Source organism: Ostrea edulis, chromosome 9, assembly GCF_947568905.1.
Source record: "Ostrea edulis chromosome 9, xbOstEdul1.1, whole genome shotgun sequence".
Classification (NCBI taxonomy): Eukaryota; Metazoa; Mollusca; class Bivalvia; order Ostreida; family Ostreidae; genus Ostrea; species Ostrea edulis.
The window spans coordinates 10332842-10352277 of NC_079172.1; the positions used below are offsets into that span (position 1 = coordinate 10332842).

The window sequence follows — 19436 nt, forward strand, 5'->3', positions numbered from 1 at the left end:
TGAAAACAAACAGTGCAAACAGAATTCTTAGATTTTGGAAAGGAATTTTGTCAAACATCTAGCTTGTATTATCTGACTTTCACTCCGCTCTCTTCTTGGAATAAAATAATTTAATTCCAAATATTTTTGCATACACACATATTTATAATTCTTTTTAACTTGAGATTGTAATGTTCAAAAATGTAGTTTTCCCTCTAAATTTCTGGGCTATTTGTCGTATTTATGAACAACTTTGGATAGAACTATTTTAGCAACAATTACTCTGAAAGCAAACCGGGTACAAATATTTGTCTAGCTGTTCTTTACTGTTTGGACAAATTAAGCTATGGCACGCGAATTTACCCCCTAGAGCTGCAAAGATAATTTTCATTCTGATAAGATTTTTGTAAACAAATGAATTTAATGAAAATACGAAATAATTTAAAATATACAACAATACCAGTCTGATAATTTCCTTGGCCATGAATTTGTCCCTACTAAAGCAGAGAATTTTCTTTTGTTTCATAAAATGATATCAAATGCAGGCAATGTATTTATGTACTGTATTTGATATCTGGTGGTGTGTGGGGAGAGAAAAAAAAACTGTTGTTAGCTGGCCGTGATATTGATTTCGAATTGAAAAAAATTAAAAATAAATTTGAAATCTGTGTTACTTATAAATTGATAAACTTAAAAGTGTAATACTTACAGTATTTTGAGATAAGCATATACAGTTTTGTGAGTTTTCGAGATTGTTAAAACCTTCATTTAGATTCCAAGTCTCACTCGTTAGAACAAGGTGTAACCTCTATGTACATCCAAGCACCTTTTTTCATCCAGTGGCCAAACAAGGAGATTAGTGCGGATGATCCAATAGCCCTGTAATGGACGGACGAGGCGACAGGTTTCAGGTGTTAAGATAATGACGTAGCACAACAGATGATGTACCAAATTAACTGTTTCCCAATGATTAGAAATTTTCTTGTTGTTATAATTTTTATATACAGTTAACAAATACATACAGGCATGTGCTTAGAAAACTTTATAATTATCTAAATAAATAAACACATGTACTTACAAACTAATCATTGTATGTTTCATCCTTAAACTTGAATGCGATTAAGTATTTTTGAACAGTGATTTAGAGAGTAGAATGAGAAAATCTGAGTTTTTGTTCATAAATTATTGCTTTTATCGGAAATAATGCTGTTTTAAAGAAATTCTTCGGGTCATATTATATAAGATCAATTTATATACGTCAATCCCATGCATATATTATCGAAACAGGCCTGGTTTTACATACAACATCCTGCAATTGGAAATGATACATGCGGTCAGAGTAACTAAATAAAAAGAAGAGATGGTGTCGAGGGTTTGCATAGCTGATCAACGTCCCTGTTTATTTTCATGCTTAGTTTACACCATTGGAGAAATCCATTGTTGACGTAACAGCTCCTCGCCACCCGATTGGTCACTTTCATCATCTACACTCCACTACCCCGTCTTGTTCTGCAGATCTATATGAATACTCTAACCTTTATGGGTTTTTCGTGTTTAAAAATAAGATTATTGGACAAATAAACACACACTTTTAAGGGGATTAAGATAAAGGCTATTTGCGGAGAGTTTCGGTACTAAGATGGAAAGCCGGATAATATTCGATTTACATACTGTATGTCCCGCGACATCGTAGAGGTTATTGTATCAAAAAAAAAAAAAAAAAAAAAAGGAAACGAAGACAAAATGGAGAGAACATCAGCAAAACTCGGAAATACTTCTACCTCAAAAATTGACCCAAGGTAAATTTTGATATTACCGTTAATAGGTGTTGTTAGTTTCCGTTTCTTTTTATGTATCTTTTAAATAAGTTTTAGTTATGTGATATTTGTTGTTGTACATTATCTGTTTATATCATAAACAATAGACTTGAATAGAAAACAAAGTAAGTCATATATTTTTCGTTCATATTATGCATGCATTATGAAAAAAGAACTTTTAAAATCCTAGAAATTATGGTATTTTTGAGTCACGATGAAACAACATAAAATGAACAGTACTGTAGCTGGTTTCCATTGTCCTTTGTTATTTTGTACAAATTGATTTTTTTTCTTTCTTTTAAACAGTAAATTAAATATGCACGTATGTTATAAATGTTGTAACTTTTTAAATTTTACTTCCATGTCTTATGTAGTATATTTTATTTACTGGATAATTATATAAAGCAGCCAGATTGTGGATAATTCGTATTCTCACAATCATTAAACAATTCCATCAAAGAATAATAAAAAATCAAACTTTGTATCAGCGATAGCACGATCACATTAAAGTAGAAATTTTCAAAGGGAACCATGTGGACGAAAAATAAATTCCTGATAATTTCGATAGTTGACAACAGGAATAATTGAGGTACATTCTATATTAAGATGGGCTCTCCATTATTCAATTAATTTTAACGTTAACAGAAGTGATTGACAAAAGATATTTGAATACAAGTCTTACTCAACTTTACATTTACTTTACATCTGCGAAACCGACATCCATGATATGCATAGAATTATATACATCGTCAATTTCAACGATACTCATTTCTCAGATGCATAATAAGAACTTTATTATAGTACTATCTGTATAAAAATCACACAATAACAAAACTGTTGTGTTAGTTTTGATAAATCACTAACAATACTGTTAAAACGCATTAATTACGCCCCCTCCCCCAAAACTAAATAAAAACGTTTTCAAATAATTTCCATTTTGTGACAGAAAATTAAATTCCACACATCTTAAGACTATTCCGTCCCAACCGGAACACTGCAGTCCACATAGGACAATACAAGTGACCGGGTTCTTACAGTTTTCGTGAAAACTCTTTATCTACTTCAAGTTCTCATTCAAATATATACACCAACATTAACAAAATAATCTTCGTGGTTTTCAGATTTTTTTTGTCTTTCAAATATAGTCAGAATATGGAGTTTGTTTTGAAATACTCCCCCCCCCCCTCCTATACACAAAAAAAATAAGATATTCATTCTTTCCTCTCAAAAATGTATGCTCTTTTGTTTTGTTGTTTTTTAGGAGGGGGTTCTTTTTGTTTTTGGTTTGTTTTTAAATTTCTTTGTAGGTTTTTGTTTCATTATTGTTTCTTCATTTATTTGTTACCCTGAAAAAAAAAACCCACCCCACTGCTACAAACACGAGTTCCAGTGGAAATATTTTAAGAGCAGATAAAAATCTTATTGTTGAGATGAACTATTCCAAACGATGTATACGGTGATGTTATTTACAGTATAGAATTATATCAATTTATCACTACATTTTAGATGTACACTAAAAATAGCAAAGCATCTCGTACCAATTCCATTCCCTTCATATATTTGTTAAGGTTTTAATTAGGTCAATGTGTACATGGTTGTATTTATATTTCTTCAATATCACTCCCATTTGTTTCATTGACTGCATGTGTATTTCGACAGTCATCAGTACATGTACATGAATACAATTAAATGTTTGATTTTTTTTTTATCTCAAAACAAACTCCATATTCTGACTATATTTGAAAGACAAAAAAAATCATCTGAAAACCACGAAGATTATTTCGTTAATGTATTTTTGTTGAAATTGAAAAAAAAGCATCGCTATTATTTCTGGAGTTTTGAACACCAGAAATTAATAGGACTTGTAATTATTCATCTAACTACATCACATTTTACCATGCTATCAAATTGATTTGAAATATGAATATTGCGGCAATCATCAGCTTAAACCGATATTCTCTGCGATATTTCAAAGGTTAAACTTTTTAAAAGGATTCTCGATATGAATTTCAAATAAATTTTTAAAACAAAAATGAAAATAGATGAAAAATCACATCGTATCATGATCCAAAGGTATCCATTTATAACGTTCTTCCAGCAGAATATTCAGTTCCCTCTACAGAGACACATCCATGATGATTTTGCGGCAAAATGTGTACTGCCCCCCCCCCCCCCCCATGCCTTAATTAGAAATTTCTTTTATCTTATTTGCATACACTCACTGTCTATATTTATCAAAAAAGGGAAATAAAATAAGACAAAGGAATGAGAAAATAAAAAAGTATCCTTGTGAAGATGAAGTTTTCAACCAGTATGGTAAACACACAAGGAATTTTTTTTATTGTAAAATTATTTTTCATTAAATGCTAAAATTACGTGAGTAGTATAGCGGGTCACCGCTGACAGGTGGCCTGGCGTCAGTAATGGCTTCTCAGCTTTGCATAAAACGTCCTTATCCATGGAAACGAATATATGTATAATCTATTACGGCTTTTTAAGATCAAGAAAATGATCAAAAGATATGATAAATCTTAATTTAGGATATAAAGGTTTATTGCAATACATCAATAACTGGGGGAAATACACTTGTTTTCGGTTTTTCATATTCCACAAACACAAAAATCTACAGAACGTCCACTCCTGGGGCGGTATAGCGTAATATCCAAAACATTATAAACCATGGGTCAGAACACGGGCTGGATAGACGTCCCAATGTCTTATTCGCAGTTTCCATTCCTGTTTCCCCACCGAACACGGAAAACATTGTTTAATCCTAAAGGCTGATCACCAGAAATGGCTTACACGACGCGTATATTCCCTACCAGAAAGAAAATTCAAAGAACCATTGCAGTATGACAGTCGGCGTTGTTGTCCTCTAATTTCCGTGAATCTTAAATAAAAGAGACTAATTGTGACTTGTCTATATATACAGGTCGTGTGTTGATTTTAGTCGCACGTTTCGTGAAGAAAGAGCCAGTTCGTGCTCCCAGTTTACACAATCCACACAGAGGAGCACACGAATCGGCCGCCATTACCGAGCATTTTACTCTTGAAGACACTTCAACTCTCTCAAAAAATGTAAAGGGATGTTTGTTCTATAGATCTATTGTAATATGATACACCTAAATCTGGTTGTTTTAATGAATATCGACAAAGAAACTCTTTGTTTAGGGGACGGCTTCTCGGACAACCTTATACACGAACTTGTACTGCTTTTCTTCAGTCCTGCACACGATCCAGTATTCTTCAACTCGCTCGTGTTAACAGAAAGTTCAGTTTTGAAATTAAGAGCATCGTCTTTGCTCTCAACTCAAAGTCGTCGTGTTATCTTAGTATATTACGTGTAGTTGTTCGAATTTTGATTTGTGGGTAATAGGTGTATATTAAGTTTGTGTTTCGCCTCAATTTTCACTCACGAAAAAGGAATTTGTTTTAGAACAAAAAACAAAAGAAGAAAAAAAAAAAGCTTAAAAAGTTCTACCACTTTTGAGTTCCGTCACCTTTTGGACCCTATTTGGGCTTTATGCTTAAACTAAAAACGTTGTAGTATATTTTCAATGGCTGACAGCAGAATATTCCTGCTATTTCCACATCTACCAATTCAATGGGATTTAGGGAAATTCTCAAAATGGCATACCTCTAACCATATTTATGATTTACGTGTATGACGCAGTTGAGTTGAAAGAACGACTATGTGAAGTTGAAAGTGACTTCACAAATGTGGACAGCGCAGAAAAAGTTTTACCCACAGTGACCCTGACCTTTATGTTGGTTTAAAAGGATGCGCGTTATAAGGCATGCTGTTTGATCTTTCCATTTGTATTGTATATTTTCCATTTGTATTGTATTATTTTTCCTTTGTATTGTATCCGAAGGATCATTTATTTTGCTTTGTTACAAAGGATTTCATTGGCTCAAACAATAATTCGATTATCACGCTATAGGCTATATCTTTTTAATAACTAGGCCTATGTAGATTCTACTGAACTTTCCCTCGCTTATCAACCTCGCATTCAACTAGTCCTACACAGACATATGGGACAATGTTATCTCGTGGTTGAGTAGATGTAACATGTTGCTCGTTTTCAAAACTAAAACTTGACCAATGATATCCTTCATAACATATGAAAATAAACACTACACAATACAAAAATAATTTTTACAATACAAATAAAAATAATACAATATAAATGAAAAATTATGCAATACAAAAGGCAAATATACAATACAAATGGAAAATGGAAAACAAAATACAATACAAGTGGAAAAGATAAAATATTGCAAAGTTTGACATCCCATACAAGCCATCTTTGGTAGAATAAATTTCTTACTGAAGTGTGACATCGTTAAATGTCTACACACCTGAAGACATCAACCCAGGACCTTAATCCCCTGGTAGGCATTTTCACCTGTCAGTTCCAGGGGCTTGTATACGGCACCAAATGTAATAGGAAGGGAGGAAATGCAACAGTCCAGACCGGGATTCAAACCCGGGACCCCTGGATCTTTAGTCAGGTGCTCTACCAACCGAGCTAACTGGTCACCGGCAATCGAACTCGACTGACCGCTACACAGCCAATGAGAACAGATCTGCCGAGTGAATTATGAAATCAGCGAGGAAAATACATATTTTCAGAAAAATTTAGGCAGATGTACAGTGTATGAATGATAAAAGATTTCAAATTAACATCTATTATATACTGATTTAAAAAAAAGAAATAGTTCACCTTAATGGAATTAATAAAAAGCAAAGATTTGAATGAACCTCAACACATATGCACAAAATATTTCATAGATATATGATCAAAATCATTCATTTTGGTTTACATTGAAACTGTATGTCTGCAAGAGACGGACACCAAAGTAGGCAAATCTCTCATAAACTCGACACATATTATCAAAAACAGTTTTCTTTTAAAAGAATATAAAAAGATATATATATATATATATATACATATACATATTTAATTTGGCTAAATAGTACAATTATATCATGTACAGTGCATGTGATGTACATTGAAGTGCCTTTTTCTGGTACAAGTATTTCTAACATTCTTTGTAACAGAAAATTCCAGCATACCAAAATTCGTGGGTAATACATCATTGTGATAGATGAGGTTTTCTGTTGAAGTGTTGTTTTAGTGACTAAACACGGCTCTTTCAACTATCCTGCTACGACAAACTCTAGGCGCGGGAACTTCAGTCTTCTGCTAACCAGCGTCTCCAAGATGCTCGGGGCAATATCTAGCAAGGAATATATAAACAAGGCTCCATCCACGCAGTTTGTTAAAATGTTTTGACAATTTGTTTGACAAACATGGGTTTCATGTGTCAATTATTATAAAACTGATAAAATGTGTTCTTCAAGATAAAACAGACGCAAGCTCAGACTCGCTAATCAGGTCTTTACTAAAAACTATATGACTCACATTTTGAAACGATGTTGTTTATATTTTTAAAGACATAAGTAAATTAGATATAAGCTTACTCAACAATGTTCAAAGGCGTCAAACTAAAATAGTTTTAGAATATTCTAAAACAGAGGGAATAAAAGAAACAGATTTTGACAATTTTCCTTGAAGATTTGTATTACTATTATAATGAAACTAATTGAAGATCAGTAATAGTTTAACGAAACTAGCTACATATCATACATGTAATCGTACATGAATGTTTTCTTTTTTATCTTTTTTTTTATTTTAGCTTTAAATCCAAGCGTTACCGCGACAAGCTGAGAACAGAAATCAAGGCTCTAGAGTGTTTGATACCTGTGGATCGATCGTCCCTCCACCGGAAGTTGGACAGCCAGACGGTTTTTCGGCTCGTCATCTCCTTCCTTCGAATAAAACTTCTTTTTAAAGGTGTGTACTTGAAAACTTCATTTTATGTTGAGTATGACATATGAAACTTCATCATAGGAAACACTGCATACTATCGATCTCTATGGCTTTTGTTCAGCCAGCTAGCGGCTCCACTACCACTAGTACCATACTGTTACTTTTATTCCACTTACTCGATTAGCTAGCGGTTCCACGGCGATAACTTTATTCCACTTACTCAGCTAGCTAGCGGTTCCACGGCGATAATCTTATTTCACTTACTCAGCTAGCTAGCGGTTCCACGGCGATAATCTTATTTCACTTACTCAGCTAGCTAGCGGTTCCACGGCGATAATTTTATTTCACTTACTCAGCTAGCTAGCGCTTCCACGGCGATAATTTTATTTCACTTACTCAGCTAGCTAGCGCTTCCACGGCGATAATTTTATTTCACTTACTCAGCTAGCTAGCGCTTCCACGGCGATAATTTTATTTCACTTACTCAGCTAGCTAGCGCTTCCACTACAATACTTTTATTCCGTACTCAGCTTGCAGTTCCACAACAATACTTTTATTTAACGTACTCAGCTACATGTAGCGAGCAGTTTCACAGCGATACTTTTATGTCACTTACATGTACTCAGCTAGCTAGCGGTTCCACTTTAATGATTACATTTTTTTCATTTGAAACAAAACCCTTTTTCTTTGATGTAAAAATGACAAGTAACACCCATCCATGATATGTTTTGAGAACATAAAGACCTTTGAGTTTTTATAATTTTATTTCACGTATTCCGCTAGCTAGTGGTTCCACAGCAATATTTTTCACGAACTCTGGTAACTAACGGTTCCACGGCGATGATTTTATTTCACTTTCTCCGTTCTTAATCAATCAGCGGTTCTAAACGTTTGTTTAATTCTTCATAAGTAAATGATGGAGTCAAAAAAAAAAAAAAAGGATTATTGTTCTACGATCTAAAGAAGGTATCACTTTTTACAAACTACCTCCATTTTATCGTAAGAATGAGCAATATATCTACAAGTTCCATCATAATTTTGTTTAGATTATGCTATCAAATTCTATAACGCGCTCAAATGATTAAATAAATAATCCCGGGTAACCCACTTGAATTGGATTTGTAAATACACAAAGCAAATAGGGACATTTAGTGTCAGACTGATCGCTCTCATCATGGCAGCCGACACACCCAAACAACTTGAGGATTACCAGCATACACTCTCTAATGGAGGGCGCTGACTCATTGAATACTTATGGGTACCACAAGATGGCCAGGGTATTTCAATCAGCGATACGACAGCAGTCCATGTTTCACTTGCCGGGTCACTCAGTTTGTCTCCATGATTGATGGAAGTCGATAGAACTCCATCAGCTTGTATAATTCGGTGGCTTTTTCCACCAAGTACTAAGTTCGAACCAACAGTCACCAAATATATATTTTATTTGCATTATAAAATAACAAATTATCCGGCGCCATTGCCCCCTACCATTCCTTATTCTACGTGCACGCCTGCAAAAACAAACAGATAAAGCGTTCTTGTTTCATTCTAATAACTCCATTGCAATAGAAATTAAAACGATGTGTTTGAACAACTGTGTCTACGACCCTCTCAAGTTTATCGTGGCAAATGTGACACTTTCACCTTCCACCTGACATATAACTTTGAGACGTTGTCCTTTCCATTCACTAAATATAAATTTACCTTGTAATGGCTGTGACGAAAGTTTCGAATAGACCGACGAAGCGAATTATAACAAATAACACTAAATCTTCGATATCGTGGGCAGAAGTACAGTGTTCCAAAAGTTTTGTCATAGTAGAAATATTCATTGTTGGGGCTAATGCGTCACAAACTGAGTACACTCGATTTATCTATCTGGGGCCTATTGTTTTAAATCTGTCTGTTTTTATGTTAAACTTGCCATAACTTTCAACTAGACAAGATACTAGGTAAAATGAAAGATCAGATTATATTGATATGTGATTGGTAAGGTCAAGGTTATTCGTCAAGGTTATAGTTCCTACAATGAACATAGTCACGCTCGGGAGATTTTTGTTTTTCAATTTACGATAGAATCAAATATTTTCAGAAGCCTTTGTCCCGTTTACTATTTCGTAACTGGACGACACGAGAACAAGAGGTGTCGTCTGCCAATGCATGGCTATACGGTTTGTTGATGGTAATTCTACTTAACTCCGTGACTGAGAAATTTATCTGTGACGCTATCACCCGATGACAGCATCATGGCGCGTCTACAAACCATCGTGGTTATGTACAGGGCAACCAATTCCGACATGGAGAATTTGTACCCCACTCCAAACCGCGCAGAACGACAGGGAAAAAGTTCGGGATATTTTAATGTTGAAATGTTTGTCCAACACTCCAAGCAGTTTGTCCAAAATCTAAGCACAGTTCCTAATCTCCTTTATCAAATATTGTGCCTTGTTTTTCATAAATTAAATAGCAGAGATTTATTGGAATTTATTGATCAATTTATGTCTGATTCAGGTATTATTTGCGTTGCAGTTAGCCTATCTTCTAACTTCTCTTTTGTTGCAAACCCCCCATTTTCTTTGAACTGAGCAGAAATATTTGCCGAAACTTGAAACGTAAATCTTCCGTTTACACCTAACGTGTGTTGCTGAACCCAAGTAACCCTACACCCCGCGTAATGAAAAAGTTTGCCGTAAACAAAGGGATACAGTGAACAATGTGTCGTTAACTATAGCATGACAATCTGAAAACGTCCCAGTCCGGGTGTTGTACTGTCAGAAGTCTGAAGGGTATTGAAGAACATGCATTGATCAGCAGGTGCGCACGCCGTTCTTTTCCCCTTCTTAAAAAGATCATGGAATCCTTTTGATTGCGTCTAGTTACCACAACAGATTTTAAATATAATTTCGTACATATGAGAATGACGGACATGATAATATCAAAGTATCAAATTAATAAAGGCGCAGATTTGAAGTTCCATCGCCCCCATGGATATGGCTTAGGGGGACATTAACTATAGCCTAACTCACTTAAGAATTCAGTCTCACTTTTAAACTATTCGCTCGTTTCATGAATTGAGGCTTAATATTAAGAGTGAGCTCGTCAAAGATTAATGACCCGGAGCATCGTGACGTACGAGGAAAAAGCACCTTAAAAGTTACACTTTATAGATGTAAAATTCAGCAATTTACATGGGTACATAGAATCAGGGAATTTGTTTGTTTGCTTGTTTTGTTGTTGTTTGTTCAAAGAGTATTTCATATTGAAAGCATGAAAACAAAACGTAATGTAAAAAAAAAAAGAAGAAAATCTCCATTACGTTCTTAGTGGTATTCAAATGCTGTTGCTGTATAAACACCATGTATATAATTTATTTTTTCATAGCATACGAAAAATTCAACCCATCCATTAAGAATGTGAAAACAAGTAGCGAGGAAGAAACATCTGTAGAACAATTCTTCTGTGGCATGAACATATTTCAGGTACGTTAGAAAAATTTCTAATGATTTTTCAAATCATAACTTCAATTAAAATAGGATATGAACTTACAATTGTGTTAGCTCTGTCTAAATTGCACTTATTTCAAAGACACAAAAAACATGCTTAAGTACATATCATTACAATTATTGAGATTGGAAAAGAAGTACATATGCACAATTGTGTTGCTCTAAATACGATATTTACTGCCCAAGAGTGTAATTTATGTCCAGTACTTGTATAATAATCAGATGTCGGATTAAACCTGTTCTTGGTTACTTTTATGATTAATTTTGATAGAGAAGAAATAAATGAAACTGTTGGACATTCATAGAACACCGATGTAACGTAAATGTGATTGTGAAATTTAAGATATCTTCATCAAATTTTCAACCTCTTTTTCTAACTGTCTCACTACACGATGATTCATAAAAAGCAGATTCCCATTTGGCAGGAAACGACTGAGAATTAAAGCAATTCTGTCACTTTTTAATCTTGCTTCTGAGGGTTGATTCAAAACCCGAACATGTTCCTGAATAAACCGGATAAGAATTTTCAATACATTTTCTGCAAGAAGCCTGTTTTCTGATTTTTCACATACAAGTGAAAATCCCGTGTTTCCAGCACCCAGCCAGAGAGCAATTCTCTCTACAGAGAAAGGGTTACCCTCCGGAAGTCGAATGCAGCCAACTTCTAAGTCTGGGAGGGTGTCGTCGTTCCCCATGCGTTGAATATCATCCTCTACAGTCCGTGAAAGAACAGCTCTTCGGAATTGATATTCTGAATGTACCTAAATTAATCCAAATCAAGTAATTAGTCAGCGGATTCTGCACTGTAATTTAAACTCCTGAATGAACTTCTTGACGAGAAAATATGTCGCAGTTGCAATTTATTTAAAATATATGTGTGCGCTGTAATTACAATGTATATCGGTATATCCCATTCGCGTGCATGGCTAATTGAAAACAAACTAGTTTTTCAAGTATGTGAAAGTCAGTGTGAACGTTTTGTATTGTACAGGAGGTAATTATTACTATTTTTATTTCAACTTTACGTTTGACTGACCAGTGGTCTGAGTTCATAATATTGCGAACCGATGGATTTTACTGAATACTAATTAATTATGCATGTCTTACTAACCCGTGCACTATATAAAGTAATGATATTGGCAGTCGTATCGATATTCTTATAATCATCGTTTATCGTAAATGTTTTAATGTCTTTTAATTTATGTCACGTGTTTTATGTATGTCTTTTGTCTTACGTGCATATTTGGAGTATGTTTTCGTATTTTTCTTGGTGTTTTTCAAATAGATTGTCAGACACCGACCCAGTTTTGTGTTGTTTAAAACAAAACAGTGACCCTGCGACAAATATATGTAGTTTATTTCTTTTGAAAGCCGAGTAAAAAAAAATAGGCATATATTCTTTTCAATTGCTTGGCCTAAACAATGTGGGAGGGGCGCCATTGATAAAGAACTTACCTCGTTAGCTATCAACTGAATATCGCTCCTCCGTTGATTCTTGTGTATAGCATCATCTTCTTCGTCTGTGTAAGTTATGTCTTGTCCATAAACATTGTGATACAGGACGTGACACGGGCCAGGTAGAAGTGTGTGGATAACAAAAGCATATACCATCTTTGTTTACATCGGAAATGCCTTATGCATACTTATCTTTAAAATCAGAAACATGGAATAAAAAATTCCGGACAGTGTTTTCTCTCTTCCAGATACTAGATGGATTTGTGTTGGCGGCGTCTACAGATGGGACACTGTTGTATGTTTCGGATAATGTTTTACAATACTTGGGATTTAATCAGGTACATGATCATTAAGGTCATCATTAATCGCGACAACTAAAACACAACACAAAAATGCAATTCTACTAAAAAAAAAAAAAAAAAAAAAAAAAAAAAAAAAAAAAAACCCACTGTGTATATTTACATTTATATAGGTCGATTTGATGCATCGTTGTCTGTACGGAATTGTGCATCCAGACGATCACGATAATATGAAGAACGTTTTAGAGCGGCAGGCCACGGCATCAGTCGCACAGGTTGGTCCAAATTTTTTCCCCATATGATTCAAACTAGAGTAATATTGCACAACCAGCAAGCATCTAGTGAATTGTTATTCATTCTATGTACTCAGAGCCATTTTGTCTTATGTACCCAATGATATTTATTTCGTATAGTCAGAGTAAGACTACAAAATCGAATTGTAAGCATGCTATTTTTGTCGGTACATATTACTCTGATCTTGCATCATTATAAGGGTCGTCATTATTCTGGTGTTACTAAAAATAACATTGATGTTTTATTGTGCTTGTGATCAGGTACCGTCGCGATTTTATTTCTTTTAATGGGCTTATATCCGTGTGAACTATGTATTGAAGAGTAGTCCAACTTACAAAAACAAACTGATAAACACAATGGCGAAATTTTGAATTGATATTAAAAAAAATAAGATGAGTTGTGAAATTACCCGTGGAAGTAAAAGATGTTACATGTATTGTTTACACGTGTGATTTAATAATGGAGAAACATGATTTTGTGGGGAGAATTGTGTAGTTTTTATTTTCTCTGTAAAGATCACAGAGTGCTGTTTCCTGATGAGCTCTGCCATTTCACAGTAGAACATTTATAGTTTATACATTTGTTATTTGTTATTATAGATGACCGATGATTTCCATTGTAATCCAAAGAGTGACAACGTTTCCTTCGTTTGTCGAATGAAGTGTTTTAATGGAACCTCAGCTGGATATTTGGTAAAAATGTCTTTCTGAAATCACGTGATCAATATGTCGTAATCTTGATCAGCATCAAAGTCAGTTTACAAAATGCATGAACGACGGTGTTTATTAATTTTTCAGAAAATTCATTGCTCTGGCAAAATTGAGGATGTTCCAGAATTTTCACTGAAAAATAATCGAAATAATCCACAGATCATACTCCTCTTCTGTCAGCCATTTATGCTAACCGGAAATGATCTCACTAACGATGTTAAACAAAATGTCTTCTGGAGTAAGCATGATATGGATCTTACTGTCCGAGAATTGGACAAAAAGTAAGTACATTTTAAAGTGCAGATGGAGCAAATGTGTAAAAATAATATCGAATATGAAGCACTGACAAACTTTTTTGAGCTATCATGTACGTCTTTTTGTTATTTAATATAGAGCATACGACTTGATAGGATACAATGCCGACGAATTAAATGAGGTTACCCTCTACAAATACGTCCATCCCGAAGACCTCGTGACTTTTGCTGCCTGTCACAAAACCTGTAAGCCTAAACTAAATGATGAAATTGTCTTTGGGGTTTTAATGATCTTTTTTATGATCTTAGCTGATTGAAATTCATCTTTCAGTAATGGAGAGCACCGATGTGCAGACGATGTACTTTCGTATTGAGACTCGGAATGGTAAATGGACTTGGTTGCACAGCAGAGGCAAAGTCATCAGCAAAAATTCTAAGAAATTTTCCATCGTGTTCACGCACTGTCCCGTCCGGTAAATAACAAACGCTTATCTTTACAAAATTATGTGATCTTTATTCTTCTTGAGAATATTCAAACAAATATATTTACTTCTGTTTAAGGGAGGAGGACAGTACATTTCTACAACAAGAAACAGCACTTCGGCACCGATACGCCATTAGTGATCTCCAGTTCTTTCTCCAGAATGGCCACTACAGCAACAGTGGACACAGGGCGGACTCCGATAACCATAACGAAGACATTCACGGGATGCAGAAAGTCAGTAACTTCTGCACACCACACATGGGTTTCACGGAAGATGTGTCACTCTCCTTTTACACGCCTTTAGTCACGTGCCCATCCAGCTGGCACATGATGTCGGACCGCCATTCCCCTGTGTTGCCTTCTACACACGTGGCTCACAAAATCACACAGCGCGAAAAGCAACTTCAGTTTCAGGAATTCAAGCGACGACAGCAGATAGAAAAGAATGTGATCAAGACTGAGTACGATGTCTATAGTCCAATGCCGAGCTCTTGTCAGCAGTTCCATGCTCCGTCCGTTGATACTTTTGTGACTTTCAAACCATGCAGCAATAACACTCAATTGGTAAAAACCGAACCAAGGGATAATTTTCATACAAACTGTGGTCGTACAATGAACTATTCAAATCTTCCACCAACCATTTACTTCAATCCTAACGACCGACCACCGCAACAGCAGTGGAACACCGTATCACTGCCAAATTATCCCGCTGCTCCACCCAATGTTAATGTTTATAACTTCCCACCATCTCCACCAAATTCTCCACAGAAAGTTGTGAATTATCCTTTCAACCAACAGCTTTATCAAACTCACGACCCCAGCAACTTATGTGTTCATCCGACAATGCAAACCTTCACGAACCAGTATAATAGGCACCAAAGTGGCACTGGCTTTGCTAATTACACCAACCTACCCATCAATCATGTTCAAAACCAATACGCCTCAAATGGTTATATGAAATCTGACAAAGGCGTTAATTTTTCCGTCCGATGCAGTGCACCCCAACAAAATCCACAGTTTCCTCCTCAAGGGAATAATTTTGGAGTTTTCCAAAATACAAGTAACTATGCTATCACAACTTTAGCAGGTCAGTCCTGTGCAATGCCTCAACGGTTCTGTCCCGATGATCGAGTGGAGTATGACATAGAGGCCTCTATTCACATGAAAATCGTGGAAAATCCCCGAAACAGACGTGGACCACACTTGAAAGGAGACGTTGATCTCCCGTCCATAGGAAGTTTCCTGGAATACTTAAATGACTCTTAACAAACAACAGCAGCCGTCCAAATTACGTCATTTGTGTGTCTCTGTTACATCACCTGGTTGTGAACAAAAAGCTTTGGAAACTTGTTTAGTAAACATTTTATTTTAAATATCTGAATTATTTCAAAGTGATTTATTGTATACCATTGCCACAGATGGGTTGCATGCTTATTCCGTATACAAAAACTGTTTTATCTCTAGTTTTTAATGAAAAATAAAGTTACTTCTAATGCTGCTTGCGTAGCAGTATCAGACCTCCAGTTCCAAATACTGATACTTCGCTGATCTGGCCAAAGGTCCAAATCCCACTACTTAATCATGGATTGGTTAATGATGTGTTCATGTAAAACATTCGCAGTAGGGCAAACTATTTATTTCGTGTTGTGTATTACTTTGTGTATCAATGCGATTGAAAAAACGTATTAAAGAAATTCTGGTTCATTTGCAGCCAATTAACGTTTTGTTTTGGTTCCGTTTCTGAATATTTCTTTTACCTACAACATGACAGCTCCCTTTAAACTACTGACAGGTACCCGTTCCCGATGCTCATCATGTGGCATATTACACTTTGTTCAATAACTTGTCACAATGAAAAAGGTCTCTTTGGATTGAATAGCACAAATGCACGCTGTTTCTAATACATATGTAGGTGCAGATAAGAAAAAAATTGAAGGACGAAATGTCGAAAATCGTCCTAATCTGGTCGTTCGATCTGTCAACACGTATACTTGTAACAACTGTACCACAATGATGTGTCTATTGGACTGGAAGAGGGCTTTGTTTTGTGTGTATCGTTTGTCGAAAGATAACATTTTATCATCGGAATCTCAATTTTTAAAAAGATGAATTCAAAATATGCCACAGTTCGTCAATACTTATGTAATGAGATACTTATAAAAAAAAAAAAACACCCGATAGCTGTGTACTTCATAGGAACACATGATCGACACAACGTTGCTGAAGGGTGATCATGTCGGGTGCGGTCAAGACTGAAGAGATATCAAAGCCCGCAACTGGGAGTTTTAATAATGGGGAATCTGTACAAGGGAAAGCAATTTCAAAAGGTCAAGACGATGAAAGGAAATCAAAAGCACAGACGTCCGAGTTGCTCCTACAGGACAAGAATGCACTAAACGATGGGGACTATTCCAAGTCTAAAGACATAAAGACTGAAAATGGAGATAATTCTGCGAAACCCTCAAAATCCAAGGGGATTATTGGATCTAAACTGTCTTTAAAGCGGAGTAGACTTCTTCCCGAAAAGGGATTCGATATGTCAAAAATCAATGACGACCAAAAAGTGCAGACGGTAGGTGGAGACGAAGGGAATGGAAAATCGTACAACCGAATTCTAGAAGACCAACACCATTTCACTGGAGAGAATAGCTTACCATCTCGTGAGAGGCACTACCGTCATGTGTCAGAGAGCGAGGGGGACGTTACGAAATACGAAGGAGACTTAACTGTCTGTCCAATTTGTAAACAGGAGCTTTCCAAGCCAAAACATCTTCCTTGTCTGCATACATTTTGTGAAAGTTGCATTGGAGATTACTTCCTGAAAATTCAAGGTAATGCCAAATCTTTCCGTGTCCGCTGTCCAGTGTGTAGAGAATTTCAACCTGGTAAAAGAGCTACTATTCCCGCGAAAGACGTTGCTCATCTTCTACCAACCAATCACTTTATTCTGAATATGGTTGCCAGGAAAAACATGCATAACTGCATGCCCTGTGCATGCGGTGGAATAACGACGCCATCGGAATGCTGGTGTTATTTCTGTACGGAGTCTCTCTGTGCTGATCACGCCGTATACCATGGCAACCTAACATCACGCAATATTCACAGAGTCCAAAGTATTAACGATGTTTCGAAAGACGTCGATCTGGCGTACTTACCGGGATACTGCGAGGTTCATACTCTCCAAAAACTGAAGTTTTACTGCGAGGACCATGATGTTGCGGCTTGTGACACGTGCAGGAAAGCGTATCATCGTCAATGTCCAGGTTTAGTCACTACAAATTCCGAAGCAGAGGAACTTCGACATGGCGAATATGTGCAAGATATTACTGATAAACTGCATGACATGGAGAGGAAATCCGTTGACATGCTCGACAAACTGAGTGAAAATTTATCCGATCTTTACAGCTACCGAATAAACGATGAAGATTCCATAACAGGGTTACGACAAAAAGTGACAAATCACCTGGACTCTTTGGAAAAGAAACTAGTCAACGAGTTGGCTTTGAAACAGAAAGAAAAAGAATTCGAAATTCAAACACAAATTGGAATCTTTGAGAAGAAAAGAGAAACGCTTTTATTCTACAAGCGTCTTCTAGAGCTATTGCAAAGCGAGGGGTTGGGTGTACAAATTTTTTTGGAACTACCAAGCATAGGTCGACAGTCCAACATCTTGGCGGAGAAAATGCATCACAGAGCAGCGATCATGCAAACTAGTTCTATTCATGTTGAACTCAATGATATCATCGTTCAGTTAGATTCAATGGGTAGCGTAGTAGAAATGAATACTAAATTCAAACCAGAATTTCCTTATGTTCCCGGTTCTGGAATGAGGAAACTCGAACTTCAGTCTCCTCAACCAACACCTAGAATGGAGACCCTTCACAAAAGGTTGAAACAAGGGTTTCTGGTCATTAGATTTCAGAGTAGCACAATCAGCGGCGCCACAACAATCGAAGGACGCTTAGTACTGGCCGACTACACTAGCCGCGAGATTCGGGCCTATTACGACAACGGAAATCGAGACGACTCGCTCAATATTCAACATTTGAGGGGGAATCCGTGCGATTTAGTGGAAGTCCCCACTATCAATGACGGATACACTCTCATAATATCGTTTCCACAACAACATAAGATAATGCTCCTTCAGTGGGACGATGCTGTAGTGTTCGAACAATTGCACGTAACCAAACAAGAATGTTATGGCGTCACTAATGTTGGAAACTCCGTCATTGTAGCCTGCTTAAAACACTTAGAATTTTGGAAAGTGGGAGAAGATTTATCAATGAAGCGAAAATCGGTATTACAAATCCCTGGAGATAAAGTTCAGAACGTTCATCCAGCGGATCAGAACCGGATCTACTACTCCGATTCCTGTGACGGTGGATCGTTTTATTGCATCAATAAAGATGGGACAATCGTGTTTGAGTATAATCATCCGGAGCTGTTGTTCCCCCGAGGCATTGCGACAGATAGGGATGGCAACATCTATATTGCAGGATACAAGTCCAACAACATCCACAAGCTTTCCCCTGAGGGAGAGCTCAAGCAGTTGATTGTGCCTCAGATACAACTGTTCTATCGTCCTCGGGTGATTGTCGAAAACGGAGGATCCGTATTTGTTGTTTATAGGAAACACAAAGTTTTAGAATTGTCATAGAAAATACCGGTGGATATAGCTACTCAGTTTTAAGAAAATTACATGTATTTGTTGTTATTTATTATTGCGGTGCACAGTTCAGATATTCACTTCATAGTTGAAAATGGTTAAAAACATGCATGCAACATTATTATTCTGCCAGAAATA

The 19436-nt window shown here is 36.1% G+C and overlaps 3 protein-coding genes across 3 annotated transcripts; 2 read left to right on the plus strand and 1 right to left on the minus strand.

Moving 5' to 3' along the window:
• The first annotated feature begins 1273 nt into the window (after window positions 1-1273).
• On the plus strand, window positions 1274-16348 carry LOC125659443 (circadian locomoter output cycles protein kaput-like). Its single transcript, XM_056148489.1, has 10 exons — window positions 1274-1778; window positions 7500-7657; window positions 11015-11112; window positions 12840-12929; window positions 13064-13165; window positions 13784-13876; window positions 13982-14175; window positions 14288-14394; window positions 14480-14621; window positions 14710-16348. The coding sequence occupies exons 1-10, from the start codon at window positions 1654-1656 to the stop codon at window positions 15896-15898; spliced, it is 2298 nt and encodes a 765-aa protein (XP_056004464.1). The 5' UTR covers window positions 1274-1653; the 3' UTR covers window positions 15899-16348.
• Window positions 9058-13010, minus strand: LOC125659444 (AP-5 complex subunit sigma-1-like). Its single transcript, XM_048891111.2, has 2 exons — window positions 12592-13010; window positions 9058-11897 (listed from the first exon to the last, which is right to left on the minus strand). Exons 1-2 carry the CDS (start codon window positions 12745-12747, stop codon window positions 11475-11477), a joined length of 579 nt encoding a protein of 192 aa, XP_048747068.1. The 5' UTR covers window positions 12748-13010; the 3' UTR covers window positions 9058-11474.
• Window positions 16349-16626: 278 nt separating the features above from the next.
• Window positions 16627-19327, plus strand: LOC125658875 (uncharacterized). Its single transcript, XM_048890312.2, has one exon. It carries the CDS (start codon window positions 16866-16868, stop codon window positions 19287-19289), a length of 2424 nt encoding a protein of 807 aa, XP_048746269.2. The 5' UTR covers window positions 16627-16865; the 3' UTR covers window positions 19290-19327.
• Window positions 19328-19436: the final 109 nt, after the last annotated feature.

Excerpts from the sequence above, each read along its gene's own strand:
- LOC125659443 (XM_056148489.1), top strand. The coding sequence starts at position 1,654 with ATGTCCCGCGACATCGTAGAGGTTATTGTATCAAAAAAAAAAAAAAAA. Across the intron at positions 11,113-12,839 it reads GTGGCATGAACATATTTCAG|ATACTAGATGGATTTGTGTT; the intron begins GTACGTTAGAAA and ends TCTCTCTTCCAG. Across the intron at positions 13,877-13,981 it reads GAACCTCAGCTGGATATTTG|AAAATTCATTGCTCTGGCAA; the intron begins GTAAAAATGTCT and ends TTAATTTTTCAG.
- LOC125659444 (XM_048891111.2), bottom strand. The coding sequence starts at position 12,747 with ATGGTATATGCTTTTGTTATCCACACACTTCTACCTGGCCCGTGTCAC. Across the intron at positions 11,898-12,591 it reads TTCAGTTGATAGCTAACGAG|GTACATTCAGAATATCAATT; the intron begins GTAAGTTCTTTA and ends GGATTAATTTAG.
- LOC125658875 (XM_048890312.2), top strand. The coding sequence starts at position 16,866 with ATGTCGGGTGCGGTCAAGACTGAAGAGATATCAAAGCCCGCAACTGGG.